Below are 27,410 nucleotides of genomic sequence, written 5' to 3'. Positions count from 1 at the left end.
ATGATTGTTTTTAAGCTGCTAAATTTTAGGGCAATTTGCTACATAACAGATAACTGATAGGCCACCTGCTCCTATGTCACTTTCAGCAGATAACCTCACCTCCTACTTTGCAGATTAAAATAGAGGTTACAGAAAGGAATACCATCTCGCAAATGTACCTTCATCTCTACATAACCTGTCCTGCCCTGGAACCATGGTGGAGCGGTGCCTCCTCCCACTGAAGGCCAATCCCTCCTCGCATGCTCTGGATTTCATCTCCTCTTGCCTTCTCATGATGCTGGCAGTATTGATTGCTCTCTTTCATGTACTCAGCCTCTCCCTTTCAACCGGGTTTTGAAGACTCAACGAGAGAGAGAGAGAGAGAGAGAGAGAGAGAGAGAGAGAGAGAGAGAGAGAGAGAGAGAGAGAGAGAGGCAGCCTCCTTCCGCCTTTTATCATCTTTCAACTACAGCCCTGTGGCATAGACCGCACTGCTACTCTTTCTTCCGTTTAGTAAGAGAGGACAAACAGTTTTATCTTTTGGGGTTGGCACAATGGTAGGAGATTTTTTTTCTGTCATTTCAATCTGTCGGTATGATTTGTGCAATAAACAAAAATGAAAATAGAATAAATAAAACAGAGTAGGAAAAAACAGTTAAAATCCTTACTTGTTATACTCAGAGGAAAACACACCTGAATCTCAATTTTCAAAAAAGTTTTCAAAATTGAACACATAATAAAGGATACGAATGCTCCTACTATAAATGTTGGATTAAAGACATGGTTCTGAAAGGTGAACAGTGTCAGTCCCATGTAGGAGAAGATGAAATTCTCTGCCAAGAAATTTAGAAGCTCAAACAACTGGAACGAAATTTTAAAAGGTTAGTCCAGTAAATAAGTTACATAATTTGAAAATATGAGTATTACTAAGATAATGAAACACACTTCAAATATGTAAAGTTCATATACATCCCCCAAAATATATGATTCAGAGGGGAACAAATGTAGAGATGTCACGTCCAGTCCCACAGAAAAAGCCAGAAATGTTGCCTCTCACTTTCCCCAATCAGCTTTCCTTCTCCCCTCCCCATATCCAGTCATTCTTTTCCTCCTCCTCCAAAACCTGTCAGTTTTTCTTTTGGAACGTTCCTTGTTGTCCCTGCCACTGCCTTCGTCTCCCTTTCACTTCCCACCCATCGTGCTACAAAAGGACCCTAACTGGTATGCCTGCCACCCATCTTCTACACCCCATCCAATGAATAGCTCTAAATATGGCAGTTTCAAGGCACTTCCCTCTTCACGAGCTGTAAGATCCAGTTCAAATTCTTTTGTCCTGGCACAGAGTGCTTCATGACAACTCTCATATTGCCCCATCGCTGTGTGATTTCACTTTTTCCGTGAAATCTTAGCCCTCATTTAGGGAGTAAGGGCTTGTGCATTATTGTCTTGTGCTGTCCCCTGTCCAGCTGCCTGCTCACCCCCCACCCATTCACATCACTGCCTCATCAAGTGTTAGTAACAGGGCAGAGATATGAGACTTGATGAATGAATGAATTCAAGGACCCCGTGACCCGACATCCCTCTATCCACCAGAGTTATCTACCACTGCTCTTTAGCACGAGCCCTCTGCCCCACAAAACAGGGTCAGGAGTCAAAATGTCTTCTGCACTTGCTGTGTGGCTTTGGGCAAGTTAGTTAGTTAATCTTTATAAACCAGCGTTGCCTTATTACTGAAAACTGGGAATAAAAAATAAGTGTACATTTAATTTACTTTAAATGACTTAATATGCTATTATTACTTACTTATTTGTTTAATGATAATAGCTAAACTTTATCCAGTTTTTACTATGAGCCCAACACTATGCTACGAAGTTGACGTGCATTATCTCGTTTTAATCTCACAGCAACTCTGTGAGGTAGGTACTATTATCATCCTCATTTTCAAGATGACAAAACTAAAGCACAGAGAAGTTACGTAACTTGCCCCTGGTCACACAGCCAGCCAATAGTGGAACCAGGATCTGGAACAAAACAGTGACTCCTGAGTCCCTGCTTTAATCCACACGAGGGATCGGGAAACTTTCCTTGTGAAGGGCCAGACAGTACATATTTGAGGCTTTGCAGGCCACACGGTCCCTGTCACAACCACTCAGTTCTGCAGCTGTAACACAAAAGCAGCCACAGCCTATACATTACAAAACAGGCGTGGCTGTGTGCCAATAAAACTACTGATGGACACTAATATCACAATTTCATATAACTTTCACATCTCACAAAATATTCTTCTTCTTTTGTTTCCAACCACTTAGAAATGTGAAAACCATCCTTAGCTCGTAGACCTCACAGGGAGGCCTGGCTGATGTTTGCCAACCCCTGCTCTGCACTTCACTGCCTTCCATTCGAGAACGTTAGCTGCCTTTTTATTCCTGCTGGTACCAGTATTGTTTCCCCTAGGCTTTTCTGAATCCTTCCCAGCTTTCTAGGCTCACCAATTCCTCTACAATAACTTTCCAGCTTCTCAAGCTTCAAACCATTTCCCCCTTCTCTGACCTCTTATATGACATATAATCTGAAACACACAACTAAAAGTTCTATTAGTGTTTTTTTAATGTACACAAACTTCATATCAATGAGACTAAATATGCCTAGTTTTTTTAATTCCCCATCCCACTGCCTAGAAAAATGTGAACCTACCCCCACCAGCTGATTTTCTTCTCTATACTTATTGTACTGAATTAATTTGTAGAAGGGATTTGTAATCTCAATGTATATGCTTGAGGGGAGGAGCCTAATCTCTTTTGAGGTATTGAGAAAAAACACAAGTTATGCACTAAATTTGTGGCTACAGAAAAAAGAAAAAGTGGGCCAGCCCAGTGGCTCAGGTGGTTGGAGTGCCGCGCTCCTAACGCCGAGGTTGCCGCTTCGATTCCCACATGGGCCAGTGAGCTGCGCCCTCTACAGCTACAATGTGAACAATGGCTCTCCCTGGAGCTGGGCTGCTGTGAGCAGCGGGCAGCCAGTGAGAGCTGCTGTGAGCGGCTGACCGACGACTGGTGACCGACTGTCTCAGCCGGGGGGAGTGCAAGGCTCATAACACCAGCAGGGGCCAGGGAGCTGTGTCCTACACAACTAGACTGAGAAACAACGGCTTGAACCAGAGTGGTGGGGGAAGGTGAAAGAAGGGGGGGGGGAGAAAAAGCACCTTTGCTCCTGCTTTATCATGAGTCCTTTCCATGCTAATGTCACTGTGTTGTAATCATGTGGCAAAACTTAAAGCTTCTAACTCTAGATGTAAGCATAATCAAGTATGCACCTGTTTCTATTGCAGACATTACATATTTGTCATGTCTTTGTCCCATAAACCTCATAAGACTAGAAAATGCTATGCCTATTTCCTTTATAATTCCCTTCAGGTACCCTGCACGGCTGAGCATTCAGTACCATATGAAGCCCAACCACTGATGTTTTGACATTTCTGGAAACACAGCAGCTTCGAAGTGCCTGAAGAAGACTGAAGGAAGTTCATCTTCTCTGTTATCACCCAGCAGCAGATCTAGTCAGATCAGAAGTTAATCCTACCTATGTCACACAGCAACAGTTCTAGTCAGACCTGAGTGAGCTTCTAAAACATTCCTCTTAAAAGCCATTAGATTAGCAAAACAGGAAAGGAAGCTAACTGGAGCCACAATAGTAACAATAACCCCTGGCTATTCTGCTGACCTATGTCTACCCGAAAAGCTGTCACCCTTCAACCTGCCAATCCCATTTACTTCTGGAGTCAAAAGAAGAGGAGATGAAACGAGTAGACATCATTTTGAACAGATCAAGAATTATTTTTTCAGTATTAAAGGACTTCTGTTTTGCTGCAGGGAGGAAAAGTTTATTCACAAACTAGAACATTTCTCTTACCTGTTTAGTTCTATGCTGAGACTCCGTGGACAAATTATTATATGTATAATGGGCCTGTGTGATGCCACAGAACAACACTGCAACCACACCTATAAAGACAACGAGTTCGAAGTTCACATAAAGAAAGTTGCCGAATTTTCTACTGAGGCTCTTCTTTTACAGAAGTGGATTATTTACTCAGTGTTGACATTTTCAGTTGTGACTTACTTTGTTGAGAGGAACCACTTCCGTTGAAAATCTTTTTTACATTCTAAAGTGACAGCATAAATCCTAACCCCAACAAGTGTGTTCAAGTACTTGAGGAGTTGGTCCACTTGCAGAAAAAAATCACTGGCAAAGTCGGTATAAGGGTTTACAATCAAAAGGAGGAAGTAACCTACCTGTGAAACCCCATGCTTCGGCCAAGAGGAAGGTACTCCAGGACATCAAGAAGAACAAGCCTGTCTCCAACAACTGGAACTCCCGTAACTTGGTGAACTTTGTCACGTAAGACTGTCAAGGTTGGTAACAAGATCTCATAATACAGAAGTCTGACTAGAAAAAAATAATAGGCAAAGCAAGCCAACCATGAAAGCAAAAGAAGGGTTCTCCAGCCTCTAACACAAAAGTCACAGAATAATGGCATCAGAGTGAAGAAGCTCTTCAAATGAGCATTTTACTGAGGAGTGAGCAGCCATACCTACTAGAAGGAAGTCTTACAGCTTAGTCAATCCAATTGTTTTATGGATATCACAAGCCTTGCCAGAAACCATGCAGGAAAGGATGGGTAGAGATAGGAGCAACGATGAGACACACAACATGCCAACTCGGACTATAAATGTGTGACCCAAAGCAAGACAGCTTCCATAATTATAGCAATTTACATTTATTACAATTTCATTTAGATGAGATTTCACTTTTATTTGATCCACTAATAGCTTTGTGATGTGGAGCACTCCATAATGAAGAAACTAAGGCACGTCACACACTTACAATAGTCCAAAAAGTATTTTTTAGTTGACAGTGGAAGGCCCTGTGTCAAGCTGTGACAAATCTCGGGCTGAATTTTACATTCACTTCAACAACTGTGTCCTTCAACAAAAAGATTAATAAGATATACTTCCTACACTCAAGGAACTTGCCATCAGGAAGAAATACTGTCCTGGCTCCTCCTTCAGAATTCTTGATACTGCCGCTTTGTGCCTCAGTTCATCTGCAAAAAGTCATTAGACAAATCTCTTCCAGCACAAAGGTGAAGTATAGCAAACTTATAGATCCTTGAAAAAAGTATTTGTTTTATATGAAAGTATCCTAGAAGTTTTAGAGCTGGAAGTTCTTCAGAGATCATCCAGTTCCACTTATCTTCCCTGCTGTCCCTGCCCTCCACTTTCATACACCAAGGTCCCACGAGGTGAAATGTCAATGCTTCTATACTAGAAGCTCCAAGAAGGTAGAGACCATGTTTGTCTCGTTTATCTTTGATATCCAGAACATAGCATCTGACATGTAGCAGGCAATCAAGAAATGTTTTTTGAATGAATACAAGAATGAATTACCCAATATTTCAAATAGCAAACTAGTGGCAGTGCTTAGGACTCTGGAACAGAAGGTTAAAAATCGGTGAGAGCTGAGATGAATTCCCATCTTCCCTAACCCAGGAACCCTATCTTGTTCAGTTGGCGACATGGTCATGTTTTCTATTTGTCCTTTTAAACAAAGAGCAAAAGACTGCCAGGCTGAACAGTGGCACGGAATACACAGAGGCTCTTTGGAATATTTCTACCTTTATATCAATTTAGTCTAAAACCTTAAAATTCACCTCAAAGGGTCCCTGTGTCTAATTAGACTTTTGCAGTGAAAGTTTGAGGGCATGGAGCCCTATGCAAAACAATTAAATTATTTTATTTCTTGGTCAAGATGATTGCCTAATGTTTTCAAACCAAGTACTTGGCTATAAGGTTAATAATTATAATACAATGCCAATTATGGAACTCAGAGATATCATGGAACACAGCATTCAATTACTTTGTTAGGTTAACAAGAAAAGATAAGTATAATAGAAGGATATTAAAGCTGTCACCACTCCAGTAGCAGCACCCATTGCAAAAGATCCACTGAAGATCCCAAGGAAAATGCCAATGGACTTGAACATGGCTGTGACATCAAAGGTGTGGCTATTGTCTCCTGCTGGCTGGTACGCCACTATGGAGCTGCAAAACAGAGAATATGCTTTCACTTCTAGAAGCAACTTCTACTTTAAAAACATGATTTGAAAATAAGAAAATGAATAAATAAAAACATTATCTAGTGTATAGCTTAAAAGGTGAAACCAGAGGGTGGTAAAACAGCGAAACTTTGGATTCAAATTGCCAAAGTAAGCACAAAAGGTTACCAAAACACTCTGTAGTGGATCCAGCTAGCAAGAATATTCAGCTTTTACTTAAATGACAATTTCAGGAGGTAGAACATTGGAAGGTCCTTTATATGAAAGTTGTACTGAGCCTCTTTCTCCAGCCTCAAGATACTGTGCAGCGCTATTCTTTTGTGACTGTTTAAGATTTACTAGTACTGAGTGCCTAAAAGCCCTAACACATGTGAACAAGCTAATGAAAAAGTCCACTTGATTCCAGCACAGGCATAAGAATATAAAGAATATTGTTCAACACTCAACCCAGTCACATCTTGTTTTTTTTTCCTATGGGAAAAAAAGATGACTGAAGTACCCTTTCAATTTTTAGAACACCAGAATGGGCCCCATGCCTAATATCTATTCACTCACTGAAATGGACTTTGACAGGAAAAAGGGCTTGAAAGACCTTCCAAGGAATTAGAATCCACCGAACAGTACTGTTAGCATACTCAAATGGATCCTCCATCTGAAGCTTCTGAAAGAAAGTCACTCTGTAATAGGCCAAGACAGGCAATTACAGGAGACACTCTCCATCCTGAACTCACAGTTCAAACCTGGTCTAAAAGGCTTCTTTTAAGGTAGTCACCCCAGGAAATAGAAATAGCTGAGAAAATCACTGTTGCCAGCAGGTCTCCGGCAAGAGTGCCTACCGGAGTGATTACTAAATCAGTTCTCATTTCAGTTAATTGAGGTACCAGTGTTTTCATAAAAAGTCCAGACTCAAAGACATCACACAAGTCATGTCAAAGAAAAGAAGGAGAGAAAACACACATTTTTTTTTAATATAATGAAGTCTCCCTGTGGTTACTGCAATGTTTCTCTGATTCAAAGCTATAAAATGGGCTTGCTATACCATGTACACTAAGTTCTTTTCATACTTCCAAGTTAAAAAAAACCAACTAAGACCAAACTAAAATTTTCTAATTTTACCTATTTTATTAAAATATAGCACTAACATTAACTTCTGGTAATAGCATCCAGAAATTCCTGACATTTGATCTGCATTGAAAATTTTTAAACTTTTGCGTTTAAATGTTCAAAATAACCAGGTTGTTTTGGGACCAGTAGATTTGATATTGTTTTAATAAATACAAAATGACCTTTAATGTCAGGTTTTCTTACCTACACATAAAGGGTCCCACCACCATAAATGAGATCTGACCACATTATAACATGAAAATATAGCAGCTGGCTGGAGAAAAGAAAGGACATTGCTATGACAACCTTCTTTCTCCCTAGCAATAGTCTTCAAAATGCTGCCTGGAACAAAATATCTAACACCATGCCTCCTGACACTGCTTTCCCTAGATTAGTTCATGTAAATTCAAGATTCACACTATTCATTATTTTATGCTTTAATCACTAAAATCCATGAGAACACATGAAAAGCATGTGGGCTGAGAACAAATGCGAGATTTGTTTTCTTTTTTAGTCAAACACTAGCCTCTGGATTGAAATCTTAACTCATCTTTTCCACATCAATCAACATTTTATCTTGAGGCAGCAACATTTTTTATGACCACTTTTTTAAAAATTCTGAAAGTAATACAATGTGCAATTTGGGGGGGATCACCCCAGCATTCCACTACTCTGACAGATCTTAGTTTCCTTCCGTGTTTCTTTCCCCTCTTTTTCATGTTTAGTTGTAATCATAGTAAACATATGCTTTTGAATTCCGCTTCAACTATGGCATAAGAATTATTATAGTCTCTCTATCCATGGTGTTTCAGACTTCAAAAATGGACATAACAATGTATTTAACCATTTCTCCACTGTTACACATTTAAAAGCTGCTTTTTTTTTTTTTTTTTTTGCTCCTATTAATAACAGTGTGAAAGAACATACTGGGGGTGTCAGAAAATGTAGACAAGTGGACACTTTGGTCAACATTGCTCAAGCAGTAGTTCACTATAATCAGAAGTGTCTGGATGCTGATGGTAACCCCTTTGAGCACCTCTTGTAATTGCAGAAGTCAAACGTGACTTGTATTCATCTTTTGTTATTGGTATATATTGAGTATTACAAATTTAATCGTTTTTACTTTCTTAAAATTTGTATACACTTTTTTGGCACCCTCTGTATTTGTGCTTTTTACAAATTTTGGACTATTTCTTTGTGCTACATTCCTAGAAATAGGGTATTACTATACCTATGGCTCTTTTTACATGTTACACAAATGCTTTCAAATAGATCTGTATTACAGTTTTGGAGAGAAATATGATTATATCTCTCAATTTTTTAGTGATCACATCCATTGACTTAGAAATTCTAGTTCTAAAAAATGTGCAGAAATAATCTCAAGGATTCAGAGATTTACATATAAGTATGTTCACTGCAGTGCTATTCACAATAATATTACAAAACACCAAACATGAATCAACAAGGCACTGGAGATATAAGTTTGTAGTGCATCCTTATAATGGGATAATATAGGTATTAATATAGTACAATGTCCAAGTAAAAAAAGCAAGTTACAGGACAGTATGCATAGTACTCTTCCCTTTTAGCTTAAAAATTGTTAATATTTACATATATGTTACTATCCTAAAGGAAAAAGTCTAGATGAAAACCTTACTAGTGGTTATTTCTAAGAGCTGAAATTTCAAGAATTTCCTACTTTCTAAGCCAAATACTTTGAATTTTGTTACAAACATGTATTAATTGCATTATCATAAATAATGACAAAAAATAAAATATAGAATAGTACATAATACCAATTTCAATGTTAACACCAACATACAAGTGATCTTGTTTTATGATACCAGGGTTTCTCAATCCTGGCATTGGTATTTGGGGCCAGCTAATTTACTTGTTGGATGGTAGGTGCTGTCCTGTGTATTGAAGGATATTTAGCAGCTCCCCTGGCCTCTACCCACTAGATGCCAGTAGCAATCTCCTCCCATTCATGACAACCAAAATGTTCCAAGACATTGCCAAATCTCCCCTCAGGGGGACAAAATTGCCCCTAGTTAAGAAGGACTGCACTAGACCATTACCAGCAGTAACTACTTTCATTAACAAAATTGTCTTATTAACAGAATCGGTAAAAATGGCCACATATTTTAACATGTATATCTCTGGTAACTAGTAAACTTAAACGGTCTGTCATATTTGTTTATTCACTGTACTTCCTCTTTTACAAAATGTAAATGACCCTAAAAACATATTATAAACTAGTATGAAATTAGGTCTCCAGGCTAATTATGATATATCCATTCAGCAGAATACTGTGAAGCTTAGGCTTTATCTCTAACTAGATATATATACTACACTGTATCAGTACAGATAGATCTACCTCCTACAGTGATGTATAAGGGAATCAGTTTAACTCCACCCTCTCACCATATTAAAAGTATTAACATTAACAAAAAAGTACTGCTACCGTATTTCCCCGAAAATAAGACCTAGCCGGACAATCAGCTCTAGTATGTCTTTTGGAGCAAAACTTAATATAAGACCTGGTATGATATCATATCATATCATATCATATCAATCATATCATATCATATCATATCATATCATATCATATCATATCATATCATATCACACCCAGTCTTATATTATAGTAAAATAAGACCGGGTCTTATATTAATTTTTGCTCCAAAAGACGCATTAGAGCTGATTGTCTGGCTAAGTCTTATTTTCGGGGAAATGGTACTCTAACAGGTCAAGAAACAAACAAAAACAACTTCCAACATAAATTTCAAGACGGGCTGCCTTAACCTGTTCATTGCCAAACAGAAGTACTTCTGTTTGGGGTTCCCCGCTTTGTGCAAGGCTACTTCTATAGAGTATATACATTAGAGAATCATCAAACTAACAGAACTCAACACAAAGTAGACTAGCTCTACCTAATGTACTTTAAAAGGCAAATGAAAGATGATGATAAACATATCACTGAGCACTCCAGCTAGTAACCTCCTACAGCCAGCAACACAACTGGTTTCCCTTCGCTGTTTGGGCAGGAACTCATTTGCTCACCTCCATTAAGACACACAGTTAATAATTTCCCTGATATGATAATCTCTAGACGCAGTCCTTCTCATCTCCACTAGAGTTCCACCAAACTATGTAATGAGTTAACTCATCTCTTGTGAATCTAGAATAATACTAGCTATGCACCATCCTTAGGAGAATTAGAAAAGAATCACTCGAATCATTTTCTATAAGGCTTTTTCTCTCACAGAACCCCGTTTGAGAAAGGCTGCAATAGACAGACGAGCATGGTGTTTTGTGAGAAGTGTTTTGGGAAGGGCATTCTCTTTCTAACACATTTATCCTTCACTAGCACTAATATGTATACCCCCAAACTCAAAATTTTTCAGTGAGTTATTTTTCCTTTAATACTACTTAACTGTTTTTGAAGTTACAGAAAGTAAGTTACTTTACCAATGGAAAAATTAAGGCACAGGGCACATCAGTTTAAGATAGAACCAGAACAGAGATTTTTCTGACTCTTCATCCATTAGGGCAATGAGGAAGGAACACTTATTAGTAAGATGAATAAGTAGCAGAATAATTATTTAGGATGGGGAATTGATGATAAAAGTAACTGCCTGTACTTTTTTCTTTTCATCTGATAGCACTGGTGATCTTACATGTTCCTATGTGCTGAAAGCTTCAACAATCTTTGTAGCTTCATTTTTTTTTATAATACCTGAGTTACAACTACACTATCCATTTCTTCCTCCCTTTAAGTAATATAAAGCTTTTACTTTGTACCTACTGTCATTGAAGTCACATGTGTTCAGTATCAATATTAGTTCTAGCCTTTAGGCTTGATTTCTTAAATCAAATTTACATTAGTTGTAGATAGCTACAAAAAAAGTCAGGCAATAGATATGACAGAGGGGATGGAATTTACATACATCACATTCACAAAAAGGATTTGACCTTTTGCATCTCTTTATATACAACATTTAAGAGATTAGTGTTACATCTCAGAAAGTATAATTTTTCACTTGGCAGTAAGACAATGGGGGCACCCAAGCTACGCAAACCAGAGTCAGTGACTGATTACTCTTTTATAATTAATAAAATAGAAATTAAGGAGAGAAATAAAACTAAAGAGAAAATGTGAAGGGCTTTTTACTTTTTATCCTCATAGAAAGTTCTGGCATGGAGTAAAGGCAACAGAGTTAGATATTTGCTTAGTAGGAGTTGGTCAGCAGGATTGAGCCCCTCAGAGGTTGAGATCCCTTCTTTCACCTGCAAACACCTTCTATTAACTTGTATAGTAATCTTTATAATTAGATTAAAATATTGCTCATTTCAATTGTCTTTAAAAAGTATTAACACTTCTAAAAATTAAAAGTTTCTGAAATGATTATGTTAAATAACAGAAATATGAATTAAACTACAATAAGATATTTCTCAATCATCAAATTAGCAAAACTACAGAAGTCTGACAAATATTCTGTTGGCAAAGCTGTGAAGAAATAGGTACTCCCATAATTCAGTGGTTTCAAGTGCAAAATGGTATAACCCCTTTGGGGGGCAATTTAGCAATGTCTAACAAAATTACAAATGTATTCACTGCAGCATTATTTGGATTGTTTCCAACAATAAGAGACTGATTAAATAAGGTATAGTTCAGTTCATAGTGTACTAGTACGTAGAACACTATGTAGCTGCAAACAAAGAATGAGAAAACTCTCTGTTTTGATATGGAAAGATCTCCAGAATACAGTTATGTGAGAGAAAGCTAGGTATAGAACACATATAGCATGCTACTTTTAAAATAAGAAGTGGCAAATAAGGATATTCATTTATATGTGTGCTTTCATTTGAATAAAGAAATACTAGGATACACAAGAAACTAACAAAAATGGTTACCTCTAAGGAGCTGGAGGGACAGGCCAGGAGTAAGGGCAGAAGTGGATGAGGACAGGAGTAGGAATCTGACTTTTCAACATTTACCTTTCTATATAGCACTGAGTTTTGAACGATGTGAATATATTACCTAAAAAAATTTACTTTAATTCAAAATGTTCATGTTATGATAGAACAGAATATAAAATTATATGCTACAATAACAATCACTTAAAAATACTATGCATAGAAAAAAGAATATAAGGAAATGTCTTAGAATGTTTACAGTAATTGTCTTTCTGTGTTAGGAGTACATTTTTCCCTTCTTTTTTCTTCCCTGCACTTTCCATGTTATTCGTAAGTGTGCAATTCTTCAAGAGTAAAAGAATGCCTCATTCTTTTGAATGTTTGAGTTCCTAATACACCTCATTCAATAAGTGACTTTCAGTTCCTAGTACCCTAACATTCAACATACAAAATATAGTAAGAAAACAAACACTTACGAAGACAGCACTATGGCAACAGCATCATTGAGGACACTTTCACCAAAAAGAAGTGCATAGAGTTCAACATCAACTTGAAGCTCGTGGAATATGGCAAGAACAGTCACTAGCAAGTAGAAAGAGGCAGAGGAATATTTAGACATTACAAATATAACATATTCCACTCCACAGATGATTATAATAGTTATTTAGAAATTCATTTCTTTGTCTCAAAATTCAATCTTAATAAATAAACATTCTCTTACCATATGAAAGATTCAGTAATTTTATGTATTTTTCTTTTCCCTAAATGTGTACAGGTAATATCTCCTTTCTCCTACAAACAGCTGAAAATAACCTTGGAATACTGAGTTGGCCTATATTCTTCATGTGAATGCTAATAATCTTGTCTTGTACCTTTCTTTTCCATAAAGAATGTATTCAGAATTTATTACAGACCAGGTGATCATTCATCTTTGAAGAAGAATATTATGAAAAGCATTTCCTGCTGCAAACTTCATTTTTTCCTTGGAGCCTTATAACTTACTTCTATTTGACTTGCAAATGTCAAGCACACTGGTTTAGCAAAGACAGTAGGAAATGAAAACACAAGTTTGGTTTTTGGTTGGGATAAAATTTATGACCAAATTACAGCTGCTATATTTAACTTAAGAAGAAGCCAACTATCAAGCTATTACAGCTTAAGAAAAAAACAAAACCCTTCTTTTAGGAAACAATTATATGAGAATTCTTAGAAAAGCAGATGAGATTGAAGTTGCATTATAACCTTAATTGCTGAGTCACATACAGCTCACTAAATAAACCCAAACAGACACAATAGATTATTATAACCGGAGATGGGAGAGCCTCTTCAAATGCCAACCAGAAAACAGGAAACTTACATTTAAAAGATATAGTTTCTACTGCAAAGCATTTCATCTGGAATATGCTGATACCAAAGCTTACCAAGAGAAGGAGAAAAAGAGGGCATGAGCAATGCCGCAGAATTTTGAAGAGAACCTATAGCTCACCCTTCTATCAAGTGAACAATCGCAAAATAAAAGAATTCTTATACAGGCAAATGCCTTTATAATTCAGAAGAGATATAACTTCCCAACTTTATCTAAGCAAAAGATTTTTGCTTGAGCCATTCAGGCAATACTTCTACCAAAACAAAACCAAAAGGTTGAAGCAATGTAGCCAGTCCTATTGACTTAAGATTTCTCATAGGCTTTCAGTCAAGGAGCTTGCTTCTAGTGAGAGGACTCAGAAAAGAGAGATCACGGGCTCCTTGCAAAAGCCATCCTGTCTTCACATTGCTAATAGGAGCATCTGAAAAAACAGTGGGGTAGTCTTGATGGTTTTAAGGAAGCAATCTGATTTTCAGTTTGAAAAATGCTAAACTACACAAATGCCTCTCTAAAATGTCTTCTGGTCTTTTCAAAGCATTTCTTATCGCGTGTAAAACATCTTTTCCTACTTCCTATAATGCCCTCTGCTATCAGAGTTAACCCAGAAATTGAGAGATAACCTTAGGATCCTACCTTTAATTGTGCTGGATGGCAATTAGAGAAGGTAATTAACTTACAAGGTCAAAAGGTACAACAGAATAAACCTTTACCAAGTGCTAAAGTCTAGTTAAAGAAAACGCGAATCCTTAGTTCAAAAACTGCAGTCTGTGCTCCTATCCCTTTCTCTTCAGCCTATATATTCTCTAAATGCCTAATGTGAATGTATCTGTAAGCCCACCAATACTATATTTGGAAAACTACGACCTAACTCAGTACAATTAAATTTACTCTCCAGCTTTGTTAATACCCAAATCATTTTATATTAATAAGGCAAATTTTAGAAAAACAATCCTTTCTTGTATATGAAAGCCCACCAGTGACCCAAGTCACACTTGCAGTAGCACAACTGCCTTCTAACAATCATTTAAACACTTCTTTTCTTACTCTTAAATGCAGATAGCTGAATGCAAACAGAAGATTTTTAGGGAACTGGTTTTCTTGAAACCTGAAAGGAAGTATATTGTTATCACTCATTTTAACTAATCTAGTTCATCTCCTATACCCAATCCCTAGAAATAGAGACCAATCTAGAATTCTGAAGAAAATACCTTATAGCATGTATCTAAACAGCATCAAATTATGAACCAGTAACAGGCAAATGTAATAAAGTTAAAGACAAAATAAAGACAAAATAATGTGTGCTTAAACCAAAAGGAACCATGAATTTCATTTTTTCCTCTATAACTGGAAAGTACAGTACTATGGGAAGTACCCAGTCCTGAAATCTACACATCAGATGAAGAGTTACCCACATGTGCTTTGCTGGCAAAACACTGTTCCTTAAGTACTTAAACCCCACTCTCATGTAAAACATACCTGGGTCAGTTGCTGATACGATGGCACCAAACAGCAGGCAATCTGTAAAGTAAAAATCTCCTGCAAGTTGTCCTGTCACTTTCATCAGTGTCACACAGCCGTACATTATTGACCTGTTCAATAAATATATTTCTACTTTAGAAAAACATCAACTGTTAAAGAAGTCAGAATATAGTAAGAATAATGAGGGTAAATGGGATCAAATATATGGTGATGGAAGGAGAACTGACTCTGGGTGGTGAACACAAGATGTGATATATAGACGATATATTTCAAAATTGTTCTCCGTAACCTATATAACTTTACTAACCAGTGTCACCCCAATAAACTTTTTTTTTTCTTCAAAAAAAAAGGGACTAGGAAAGGAAAAAAAAGAATACAGTAAGAATAAGATGTGTCTACTTTGTGACTAATCCCAAATTTAATTCATCTCAGTTATAAATATGGTAATACCTTGGCCTTAAGGAAAACTCAAACGACTTCTCTATGTTGAACGCATTTTACTGACACATTCAGGAATACAATACTGCATACATCAAATATGCATTATTTTAAAACCATAATTTGAAGGCTAAAAAGTGTTTTAAACTTCAAGTACTTACCCAATTACGAAACAAGAAATTGCTGTTCCAAGAAAAGCGTATGCTAGAATAGACCCAAGGTTTCGAAAGAAATGTCTCTGACAAAAGACAAGGTTACACTGTGTTAGAATGCTTACCAATTATTTGAAAAAGAAAAGGTTTTCTATTCTACTGTGCTGAACTAATATTAAATGCATTATTCATTAAAGGAAATAAGAGCGAATTTTTGTACAGGCATAAATTTCAGCATCTAAAAAGGATAAGGAGAGGAAAAGGAAGGGAAACCTGGAAAGAACTGCCTGTTTCTAAAAGTGTCAAAGATGATAAAGCCCGTGGGGTTTCAGGTTGTTGAAAGTATATGAAATACAAAAGCACTTACTCTTTTTAGACTATATCCTGCATAAAATATGATAGGAGGAAGTAATATGTTGAAAAATACTTCCGGATCAAAAGTAACCTGTTGAAATAAAGAATTCTTTTAGATGAATTCCCTTAGAAGACCTCATATTACATTATCACGTTATCAAAAGGAAAAAAGATGAAATGTTAAACTGGTGAAAGGTAAGAATCTTATAGTGGTAACTGAAAAATGTTTCATATAGGATTTGCTGTTGTTCTACTTCTCAACCAAACAACAAGGAGATAGATTTGGAACAACCAGTTAAGTCATATCTGTAGAAAGTGTGTTAAAATACTATGATATTAAAAATAGGAGACAGCATGAACATATCTTTGCATTAAATAAGAGACCCAAAACTGGTAACATAAAATTGTGGGATACGACATTATTGTTGGCAAGAGGAAACAGTCCTTCTTCTTGCCCACGTAACATCTCTAAAGGTATATAATATAATATTATGGTAAAAAGTTTCTGCACAACTCAGATTTCTAGTCCGGACAGCCCATTTCTTTCAATACTTACTCCCTAGAATAATACAGACACCTCTTTCTGTTCGTAAGGCAGTAGTGTAGGATTTGACATAAACACAAAGCAGCTACACACATACCCATGCTAAAAGTTCATTTACTAGAACTTTTAAGGAACTGGAATTTTCCACAGGTGGAAAGAACTCTTGCTGCAAAGTAAACTTGAAGTTCATATGAAATTTTAAAAAGCATTCAAGATGGCCAGGAACACAATCAAGTAGTTATAAAAGCCAAGCACTGCCAATGTAGAAGACAGAAATGGAGGGAAATGGCCAAGGGTGGGCGGAAACAAAGAGACCCTGAGAGCCTTCAGCACAGAAACTACGAGGGAGACAGGGGAAAGCAGCTCCAACAATGTCTGGGAGCTGGTAAGACTGCAAGCCAACCTCCTACACAAAGTTTTACATACAGCATGGTACAATAATTGGTACTCAGACTGAGCCCCTGAAGCTGTGCCAGATTATGAATCAAAGAAAGATTAAATTGTCCTCGGTACAGAATACCATCAAGGCAAGAAAGAATTCAAAGAAATATTAATAGAATATTTTAGGTATTATCAAATAAACTCAATGTGCTGAAGTACTATAAAACTCTAAGGACCAGCTGCAAATTGAAAGAAACACTCATAAATTATGCTTAACTCAATACTGGTCACCATTTATTACAACTGCAAATATCACAGAGTGAAACTAAAAGGGTTATAGTACTTAGCCTCAGTCAGAAAACGAAATGTACAGACATGTCCATTTCCTTAACATTACATTTGGTGAGGTTTTACTCCATTTAAAAGACTAATTATTTTTAAGTATCATTAAAAATTCGTTATTTACTTTTTCTCCTGAATCATTTTGCTGCTAGTTATATATTAAAAAAAAAAAAATCCAAAGACTTCCGTTAACTAAGAACTTACCTTTCTAAGCATTTCATTATCCTGAACGTTATTGAGTTCATGTGAACTAATCTCTCCTTTCAGCGTATACTCATAAAATTTTCCACTAACATTGACCAATAAGGTAGTCGGGCTTGACTGCACTTCACAGCTCAGGGTCACATTATTTACATCGCTTGGAACATGGATGCCATATCGAAGCACAAGGCCCACCAAAAGACCTAGGAATAATAAAAGAACAATATTAGCTCTTCTTTTGGACAGAAATTACTTCTTTTGTACCCCACACATACCTTTGGGTTGGTAACAGAAAATCTCTTATGATAGCCCCCTGTGGTTCAGAATCAATTTTTATACAGAATGCAGTTACATTTTAAAGGATTATTAAATTCACAAATCTAAGAGTCCAATATTCATATAATCTAGTGAGACAGGAGAGAAAAAATATTCCCTAGGGTAACAACACATATCATTGCATTTCTAGATCAAGATATGAATAAATGATTAGGACGGTAACAAAATGAGAAAATACCTTCAAATCATCTGTACACAGAACATGCTCCAATGTGTCCCAACCTGACAGTGTAATCATGTTAGAAATGTGTTTACCACCTCCATTCATCAATTCACAAGACTGTTAAACACACACATGTCTCAAGTTATTCCTAAAACACATGGCTGGCCAAATAATACACATTTAACAAATTAGAAAGTCAACAATATTTGTAGATGAATTGAGCTCTTCTACGCTGAAAAGGTCAGATTTTAATTTAAAATATATGCTTCAAAATCAAAACATGGAATAGAAGTCTTGATTCTGGAACTATAATATCAGTACTTTGCCATAATTTTACCTGGATCCTCATAATGATATTCAAATATGTATAATGTTCTAAGTACTATAAACCCATATTGACCAAACTGTTTACTAACAGCTTTATTGAGATATAATTCACATACCACCAAGTGTACCCTTTTAAACTGTATAATTCAGTGGCTTTTAGTATATTCACATAGCTGCATACTGATCACTACTATCTAATTCCAAAATTTTCATTGCTCCAAAAAGAAACCCCAAATCTATTAGCAGTCACTCTTTCCCCCACCTCAACTCCCAGCCCCTGACAACCACTAATCTACTTTCTCTATATATAGTTTTGCTTATTCTGAACATTTCATATAAATAGAATCCTACAATATGTGACCTTTTATGTCTGACTTCTTTCACTCAGCATAATGTTTTCAAGGTTTATCCACGTTGTAGCATGAATCAGAACTTAATTCCTTTTTTTGGTCAAATAATATTCCATTGTATAGCTATACCTCAACTGCAAATTAAACTCAAACTTCTGGAACTTCTCCTTAACTCCAAGATGCACAGATACTCCCATTAGTTACATTTTACCTTCCTGTCTACTTTCACTCTAACTAGCCAGCCATTCTTTTAATATATGTGAATGGAGCACTACGCTAAGTAGGCCCCTAGAGTTCAGAGTTGAAAACAAGTATCCTCTTTCAAGTAGCTCTCAGATCAAATAAACAATTATAACATGATATATATGTATACAGGTGTTCTAAAAACAGAAAAGAGGTACCTAAGTAAGCCTAAGGGAGTGGGACATTAGGGAAGTCTTTCCAGAGGTGTCACCTAAGCAGGTAACAAAGTAAAAGGTTTTCCAGGTAGGAGGAATAGTAGTACATATCCAGTAAAAGAAGAGTGAGAGAACACAACCCATTAAGGGAATTACACGGAGTTTGGCATGGCTGGGGTATAAAGTGACAAGAGTAGAAGTGCAAAAGGTCGGCAGGAGCTAAATCATAAAAGACCTTGCATGTTGAGAAAGGGAGTTAGACTTTATCCCAAAAGCAAAAAGAAGTCATAGAAGGGTTATAAGCAGGGGCTTGACATCAGATTTCTACTTTAGAAAGACAGATCTAGACTGAAGAGGCTTGAAAAGGGCAGATAGAAGGCCACTGCAGTCATTCAGGCACTAAGAGTTTCGGGCCTAATTTAAGAGAGTAGACACAGGGAGATAGAGATTTTTAGAAGGTATTATCCTTTAGAAGGATTTAGTAACTAAGAAGACTGGGAGGAAGGGAGATGAAAGACTAAGAGGAGCCTAAAATGCCCTGGGACCTAGGCAGGTAAGCTGGCCTGAGCAACCAGGTGGACAGCAGGACCATTCAGTGAGACAGGGAACAGATCTGCAGCTCAGTTTGGGACACACTGAGTTGGACGCACCCATGACACATGCACCGTGGAGTATGTGGGATCTGGAGCTCAAGGAAGGGGGAGGGTGTCTCAGCTGGAGACACACACTAGGCAGTCAGAAGGTGGCTGAGTCAGGTGCAGATGAGACTACCTGGGGAGCAGATAACATGGGAAGAGGACGACAGATATAGGACTGGGGTTTTAGTCCAACATTTAACAGCCAACACGAAGGGGCTGGTAGAGGAGGAGGAGCTGATGAAAGAGTCTACAAAGGAAATGCCACAGGAATAAGAGGAAAAGAGGAACAAGTGAACACTAGCAAATACTCCAGCAGAGTTAATGTCAAGGAAGACAGACATTAAGTCCATTGGGGTGGGCCACACGGAGGTCCTAGGTGACTTCGGTAAGAGCAGTGTCAGCGGAACAGTGGGGGCAGAAGCCAAACCAGTGTGGGAAGTGATGAAACAGAGACAAGGAGTTTAAGAGCAGCAGTTGGTCAGGAAGCGGGAAGGGAGTGGGGATGACTTTTAGTCACCGTATAATCACACATGTTTTTAAAGTGAGCAGCAATGATTAACTGATGAACAGCACAATCACATCAACTTTTAAAAATCTTTTAACAAAGGTTCATATTTAAAATAAATGAAAGATACACTTTGAAAATATCTCACCTACAACAAAACAAAATTAAAAAGTGACAGCTGGGTATCAATTGTGTTTGATAAACATAACTTGAAAGAGAAAAGGCTATAGATCTGGTCATTGTGCCTATATGACGTACAGTGTTTCCCCTGAAGTAAGACCTAGCCAGACAATCAGCTCTAATGTGTCTTTTGGAGCAAAAATTAATATAAGACCCGATCTTATTTTACTATAAGACCGGGTATAATATAATACTGGGTCTTATATTAATATTTGCTCCAAAAGACACATTAGAGCTGATTGTCCAGCTAGGTCTTATTTTCGGGGAAAAAGGGTAGTAACAGCTGTTTTCTCTACTACCCCATAAGAGCTCCTAATTAAGAGGCTCAGTAAAAGTTGTCCCCTTATATATGTGCAGAAATCACAGTTAAGCTAATACAAACATCAATAACAGCAGCAAAAATTCTCCCCACATCCCCAAGCCAAACTGTGTAAGGAACAGTGCTCACTGGTTCTACTGTACCCCAAACTGATGCTGAAACATTTCTGGGTACCCTGAGGAGGGCTCGGCAATTGGACAAATTTGAGACATACACCATGGCAGTTAAAACATCAAAAGGAGAATCATTACTTAGGTTGGAAAAAATCAAGATCCTTTTATTACAGCATCAGGCATCTGAAAAATCGGTATTTGTTTCAATCAAATTAATTTGGGTTCTGTGAAAGGTCAAATCCTAATCATGGTATTACAGCAATTCTCAGTAAAGAACAGACGTACACAAAAAGAGAATTTGGTTAAGGGGACAAGGCAGAAACTTCTAGCCTCCTACACAGGCAGAGGCACAAAAAACACTGATATCATGAAATTCAAAATGACCACTAACGGGTAACAAAGAATACAACCATAAAGGGCTTTCTTTCACAAAACAGAGAGGTCCCACCCCGCCGACATATTCCCGACCCTCTTGTGCTGGAAAGCCTCCTGGGGACAAAGAACTCAGTGTCACCCAAGGCCACACCACTGTATATGAGTTTTATAGTTAGTAGAAATTGGTTTTCTAATGGATTTCAGCCCATACTTCCAGCTTATCACACTACAAGCCTCTGATAGTCAAAAATATGGAAGGAACAACATGGGGGTATTGAGTGTGGTTAAAATTGATAACATTTCTACATATTGAAAAGTATGTGAGAAATATACATATATATATATATATATATATATATATATATATACATATATACTATATTTATGTATACACAGAGGGTGACCAAAAATGTATACACATTTTAAGAAATGAAAAAAACTGTATTAAAATTTAATACTCAATATATACCGATAACAAAAGATGAATACAAGTCATGTTTGACTTCTGCAATTACAAGAGGCGCTCAAAGTGGTTACCATTAGCATAATTTTAATATAGTTTTTGCCTTTCTTAAAATGTATATACATTTTTTGGGGACCCTCTTTTTGGCACCCTCTGTATGTGTGTGCACATATATCTGTGTATGTATATCATGCTGTTAGAGTCTGTCTTAAAAGCTTATCCAACTTCAAGATAGCCAAAAGAGTCAAAGCTTTTGCTGACATCAAGTTGCCATGTTTCCCCGAAAATAAGACCTAGCCGGACCATCAGCTCTAATGCATCTTTTGCAGCAAAAATTAATATAAGACCCGGTCTTATATTATAATATTATATTATGTTAATTATATATTACAGACCGGGTCTTATATTATATTAAAATAAGACCGGGTCTTATATTAATTTTTAAAAAGACGCATTAGGGGCCGGCCCAGTGCCTCAGGCGGTTAGAGCTCCGTGCTCCTAACTCTGAAGGCTGCTGGCTCGATTCCCACATGGGCCCGTGGGCTCTCAACCACAAGGTTGCCAGTTCGATTCCTCGAGTCCCGCAAGGGATGGTGGGCTCTGTCCCCTGCAACTAAGAACATTGAACATGGCACCTTGAGCTGAGCTGCCTCCCGGATGGCTCAGTGGGTTGGAGCACGGGCTCTCAACCACAAGGTTGCCAGTTCGATTCCTTGAGTCCCACAAGGGATGGTGGGCTGCACCCTCTGCAACTAGTAATGGCGACTGGACCTGGAGCTGAGCTGCGCCCTCCACAACTAAGCCTGAAAGGATAACAACTTGACTTGGAAAAAAGTCCTGGAAGTACACACTGTTCCCCAATAAAGTCGTGTTCCCCTTCCCCAATAAAATCTTTTTAAAAAAAAGACACATTAGATCTGATGGTCTAACTAGGTCTTATTTTCGGGGAAACATGGTAGTTTTACACGTACTTAATCATCTCTTTGTCTCCTACAGCGCCTCCAACCTTTACGCTCTTCTCCAGTCCTCAATCTCATTGACTATATTTCTGAGAAGCTGGAGGCCATCTGATACAAGCTGCCTCAATTCCAAGCCTCTCCATCTCAATATGAGCTCATTTCTCTTGAGCTCCCCTCAGGAAAGATCAACCTGTTTTCCAAACGGAATCCTTTCACCTGGGACTTTGAACCAATCTCCATCCCAATTGTTTATGCATATGTTATTTTATCATCATAACCTTATGAAATAGATACTATTATAAATTTCTCAGTCATTATTTCCTCATCTACAACATGGGAATGAATGACTTGCCCAACATTATTGGGCATTAAGTGACAAAGACAGGATTGAAATCTGGGTTTTCTATTTCCAGACTGACTCTATAATTTCCTAATCATCTCTTTGCTCTTACATCAGCACTAACTTCTTCTCCGGTGGTTTAGGTCTCCATTCTCTCATAGCCCTCCCTCACAATCCAGTCCAAAACCCCTGCAACTTTTAAGTATTATCTCCCTACATGTGTTATGTTACGGCATTTAGTATATAGTATGGTGAAGGAGTAAAAGCACAAGTTTGGAACTCAGATAGATGTATGAATTCTGGCTCCATCAAGTTCTAGTCTGTGACCTCAGGTTAAAAATCCTCTCAATGAACCTCAGTTTCCTCAAAAGTAGTTGATGATAATACCAACCTGTTTTGTCTTCCTGGTTAAGTTTTACCATTTCAACATGAGGCGATATATAGTTAGGGGTTAAGAGAATGGGGCTTTTGAGCCAGACTGACAGGGTTTGAATCCTGGATCACTAATTCCAAGTTATGTGATGTCAGGCAGGTCATTGAAACTTTCTGTGCCCTGATTTCCTCATCGGTAAAACGGGCAAGATAATAGTACCTATTTCACAGAGTAGTTATGAGGTTTAAATGAAGTGATACTTGTAGAGCGCCTAGCAGTGTCTAACACATTGTAATACTCAATAAACATTACCTATTAAGTCACTAGATCGTAAGTGCTTTGTGGGCAGGGATGATGACTCACATCTGTATTTCCCATCGCTCATACATCAAAGGCACTTAATAAATACTTATTGATGAATCACATTAGTTAAGTCTAGGACTCCAGATGCTGAAAATTTAAGGCAAAACAAATATTTCCTCCCCATCTTGCTTTTTAGACCATCTGTAAGCACACTGCAGTGAGTGAGCACTATTCAGACTTAACTACCCTAACAATTTTTACTACCAGCAACTCACCTTTACGTTTCTTACGCAAGCTAGCCAATGAACAGATTGCTTGGGTGCTCTGACATTGTAGAAACTGACCACATTGGCAATTTAATATATATATTTTTTTTCCACCCTTGCTTCTCAAAAAGATAAATGAGAGGCTTATTTCTAAATAGCATTCTTTCCAGGATTTAGGTAGCTAAATGAACATCACAGAAATAAAATCATCAGTGGGCTGAATCTTGGACGTCTGTACATTCTCAGAGCAAGAAACCTTTTCATCTGGAAGTCAAGCTGAAAATAAAAGTCTTAAAATCATACATTACCATAATAGCCACAATGGTATAAGAGTTGTAAGAAAAGGTAAATGGCAGACAGTAATTAGGATTAGAAAACATCAATTTCCATGGCACTGAACCTACTTTGACCCAATCCCATCTATTTTCAGACTGGACTTGGGAGTTAGGAGGCTGTCTGTCCACAGCCCCCACTACACAAACTAAGAAAATGGGATAGTCTAAAGAATGCCAAGTTGTGGCAAATCAACCGCTCTTCCACTTTATATTCCACAAGAGATACCCTTGTTTTTCCTTCACAAAATACTAACACCAAGGTACCCCATCACTTTTTATTAACTTAGAAACATCAGGAAATGCAATCACTAATCCCACTTTTTGACTTCAGCCCAAGAGGTAGATGAGGTTAATGATATCAACTACCAAAGAGCAAATATTTTCACGGCAATTCCAAGTCTCTATTTGATTTTTGTTTTTAAATACTGTTTGCCTCTTAACTTATAAGACTGAGCAATTTAAAGAAAATTGTTCTGAGCCTAACCTGAGAAAATGCAGTTATTACAACAGCAAAAACAGTATCACAGTTATCATTTACTGAGCATTTACTTAGGAGTCAGGTACTAAGCTAAAAACATTTGTACCTCACAATAACCCTACTATCATTGTTCCCAAGTTATAGATGACAGTGTAAGAGAGTAAGGCACTTGCCTAAGATCACACAGAGCTATTGGGACAGTGGCACAGGAACCCAGATCTGACTCTAAAGTGGGGGTTGGCAAATGACGGTGGAAGTCTGTTTGTATATGACCCAAGAGCTAAGAACCATTTTTATGTTCTTAAAGGGTTGTAAAAAGAAAAAAACAAAACAAAGAAGAAAATGCAAGAGACACAGAGACCTAGGTGACCCACAAAGTTGACAATATTTACCATCTGGCCATTTGCAGACCTCTTTGTACCTTTTACCACTACATCATACTCTCTCTATAGGAAAGAGGTTTCTGTGATTGGTTCCTTATTTTAACACCATAATACTCATTTGGCATTTAACCAAATTTAAGAGGCCATTATTTTCTTTACACAACCTGTCTACCCAAAAAGGTTAAGTTCCTCAGAGGAGGAATCTTATATTTCTTTGTATTTTCTGGGCATAATACGTAGTAAGCTGATTAGCACATGTTTGTTGAAGACAGTAAATACACCACACAGTCTTATCTGGAGAAATTATATAGAGATGCATAGCTTATCTGGCCAATTTAGCTTAAGGAGTGCTGCAAGTCAAATGTAAAAAAAAAAGAAATATGAAAACCATCTAATATGTCTAAAAACTAAGAATCCTAGGAGCAGAGAGGCTTAGGATGTAATTACCTTAAAAATGAAAAATAAGCCCAAGTTCATGTATTTTCCTGATGCACACAAATGCCTTTCCTTGCTACCCTTGAGATGCACATTCCAGAAGTCTGTATTTACTGGAGAGGGGTGGAGGTGGTGCATGGGGAAATGTCTTTTTGTGCCAAGGCTTCTTCTACCTATCTGCAAGTCTGAGAAACAAAGCTCAACAAGCTCATCAGTTTAAGCCTGTTTCAAATGAAGATAATTTTCACCCATGTACTGCACAGAAAAGACCGTTTGCCTGCATCTCTTCAGTCATATATACCCTCACAGGCATCTTAGACTAAGACAGTCAACAACACGCATCTTTTCCTCTCATGAGGCCCCAGCACAGGCCAAAATGCCTCTGGAGCCCATGGTTTTATTTGCCCGTCTCGCCTCATGACCAAAAAATAGAAATAAGTAAATAAATAAATAACCTCAAAAAAAAAAAAAAAAAAAAAAAAAAGCACACCAAGACCCAAGAATAACTTTATGCCACCAGCAAGTCACACTGCATATGCGTGGGGCTCTTAATTACTGCTTGGCCGGACCTTGCTGATCACGGTATAGTACAACACACTGCTTGGAAGGTCTTTAACTCTTCCGTGTCCTCGCCTCTGTACGCCTGAATTGGAAGGGTCGACCCTACATATGCATATCAGATATTACAAACATAGTACAATACATCAGAACGTCATTAAACAATGTCTAAACCCTCTTTAGCTTCTTTCGCATTGGGGTTTTTACTTGGGCTAAACGGGAGTAAGGTCTTCATTCTCTACCTCGAAAGGACAGGGCGTAGCAAGAACTGGGTGATGGGTAAAGGTGGACTCCGGTTCCAAAAGAACGCCAGGTTCCGAAGAGTAAAGATACTACTGCAGCTTCAATGGACCCTAAACAAACTGACATCCCAGAGAAATGGATCGCTAGGCTGTGTTCCCCTCCCCCAGTCCCCAGCCCAATCCGAGACACCGCACCCACTCCCTTCCGATCCTCAATCCCGGGTCCCAAGCTTAGGAGGCAGAAGCAGGGGGGTGCGGAAGAAAAAAGGGGGTGGGGCCCAAGGGAAAAAAAAAAGGTGCGGGCAGGCAGAGGAAAGGGGGGGTGCGAGGCAGGAAAAATGGGGGCGACGCTGAGAAAATGGGGCGAGGCAGAGAAACGGGGGGCGTAGCAGAAAAAAATGGGAGCGAGGCAGAGAAAAGGAGGTGGGGGGAGGGAGAGACAGAAAATGGAAGAAATCAGAAGGGGAATCCAACGTAGGCTGAGCAGGGCCAGGAGAGGAGGCGAAGCAGCGGGCGGGCAGAGGAAGGGGGAGCGCCAGGGGCGGACGTGGGGGTGAGGCACTTGCCATAAATCATAGCCAGGCCGGTTTCGTGCAGGAAGCGGGCCCGGCGGTGCTTGAAGAGCCAGATCGTGAGAATGGTGAGGGTGAGCAGCAGGATAAAGATGAGCAGGTTGGCGCTGTCCTGCCGGTGGCTCTCCTCAGCTTGCTTCTCGGACACGATCTCCTCGTCCATGGCTCTCGCTGCTCCGCCAGCGCCGTCTGAAGCCCCGGCCCAGCCAAAGACGCCCACTGCGAGGAGCAACCAGAGCGGCCGCGTGAGCCAGCGGGCCCGGGGGCCGCCGCCGCCGCCGCCGACACCGCGGCGGAGGGGCGCCCGCAGCCAGCCGCGCCGAGCCATGACTCCTCCCGCCCCCCACCCCGCTCCTCACCCGCCGCCGCCCGCGGTCGGACCACTCCCCGAGGGATCACGGGAAGGGGGCGGGGCCCTGGGGAAGACGGCCGAGCGCGCGCCGCCGTTGCCGCTCTTAAAGGGGCCGCGAGACTGCCAGCTCGTTCTGCTGGGTTCCTTCACCCTTCTGTCCTCCTCCGCTCCAGCTACCCCCAGCACCTGACCCACACACTCAGGCGCTGCTAGGAAATGAAAGGCCATCAAATATAACCCACTGCCTTCTGGAAAAGGAACCTCAGTTCAGTGTA

The 27,410-nt window shown here is 38.7% G+C and overlaps 1 protein-coding gene across 2 annotated transcripts in view; it reads right to left on the bottom strand.

Annotated features, from left to right (window-relative positions):
* SLC9A6 (solute carrier family 9 member A6) overlaps window positions 1–27,136 on the bottom strand; it is a 50,501-nt gene extending 23,365 nt beyond the window's left edge. For both annotated transcript variants that reach the window (XM_019714667.2, XM_019714669.2), the window contains exons 1-10: window positions 26,778–27,136; window positions 17,376–17,575; window positions 15,918–15,995; window positions 15,560–15,636; window positions 14,958–15,070; window positions 12,592–12,697; window positions 5,936–6,077; window positions 4,269–4,374; window positions 3,889–3,977; window positions 727–840 (exon numbers count right to left, since the gene is read on the bottom strand). In XM_019714667.2, the coding sequence (XP_019570226.2) occupies window positions 727–840; window positions 3,889–3,977; window positions 4,269–4,374; window positions 5,936–6,077; window positions 12,592–12,697; window positions 14,958–15,070; window positions 15,560–15,636; window positions 15,918–15,995; window positions 17,376–17,575; window positions 26,778–27,111 (1,359 nt within the window). In that variant the 5' untranslated portion in view covers window positions 27,112–27,136. The remainder of the gene's footprint in view (window positions 1–726; window positions 841–3,888; window positions 3,978–4,268; window positions 4,375–5,935; window positions 6,078–12,591; window positions 12,698–14,957; window positions 15,071–15,559; window positions 15,637–15,917; window positions 15,996–17,375; window positions 17,576–26,777) is intronic.
* Window positions 27,137–27,410: the final 274 nt, after the last annotated feature.

Source organism: Rhinolophus sinicus, chromosome X, assembly GCF_036562045.2.
Source record: "Rhinolophus sinicus isolate RSC01 chromosome X, ASM3656204v1, whole genome shotgun sequence".
In the NCBI taxonomy this organism is placed as follows: domain Eukaryota; kingdom Metazoa; phylum Chordata; class Mammalia; order Chiroptera; family Rhinolophidae; genus Rhinolophus; species Rhinolophus sinicus.
This window is presented reverse-complemented; position numbering and strand designations above follow the sequence as displayed.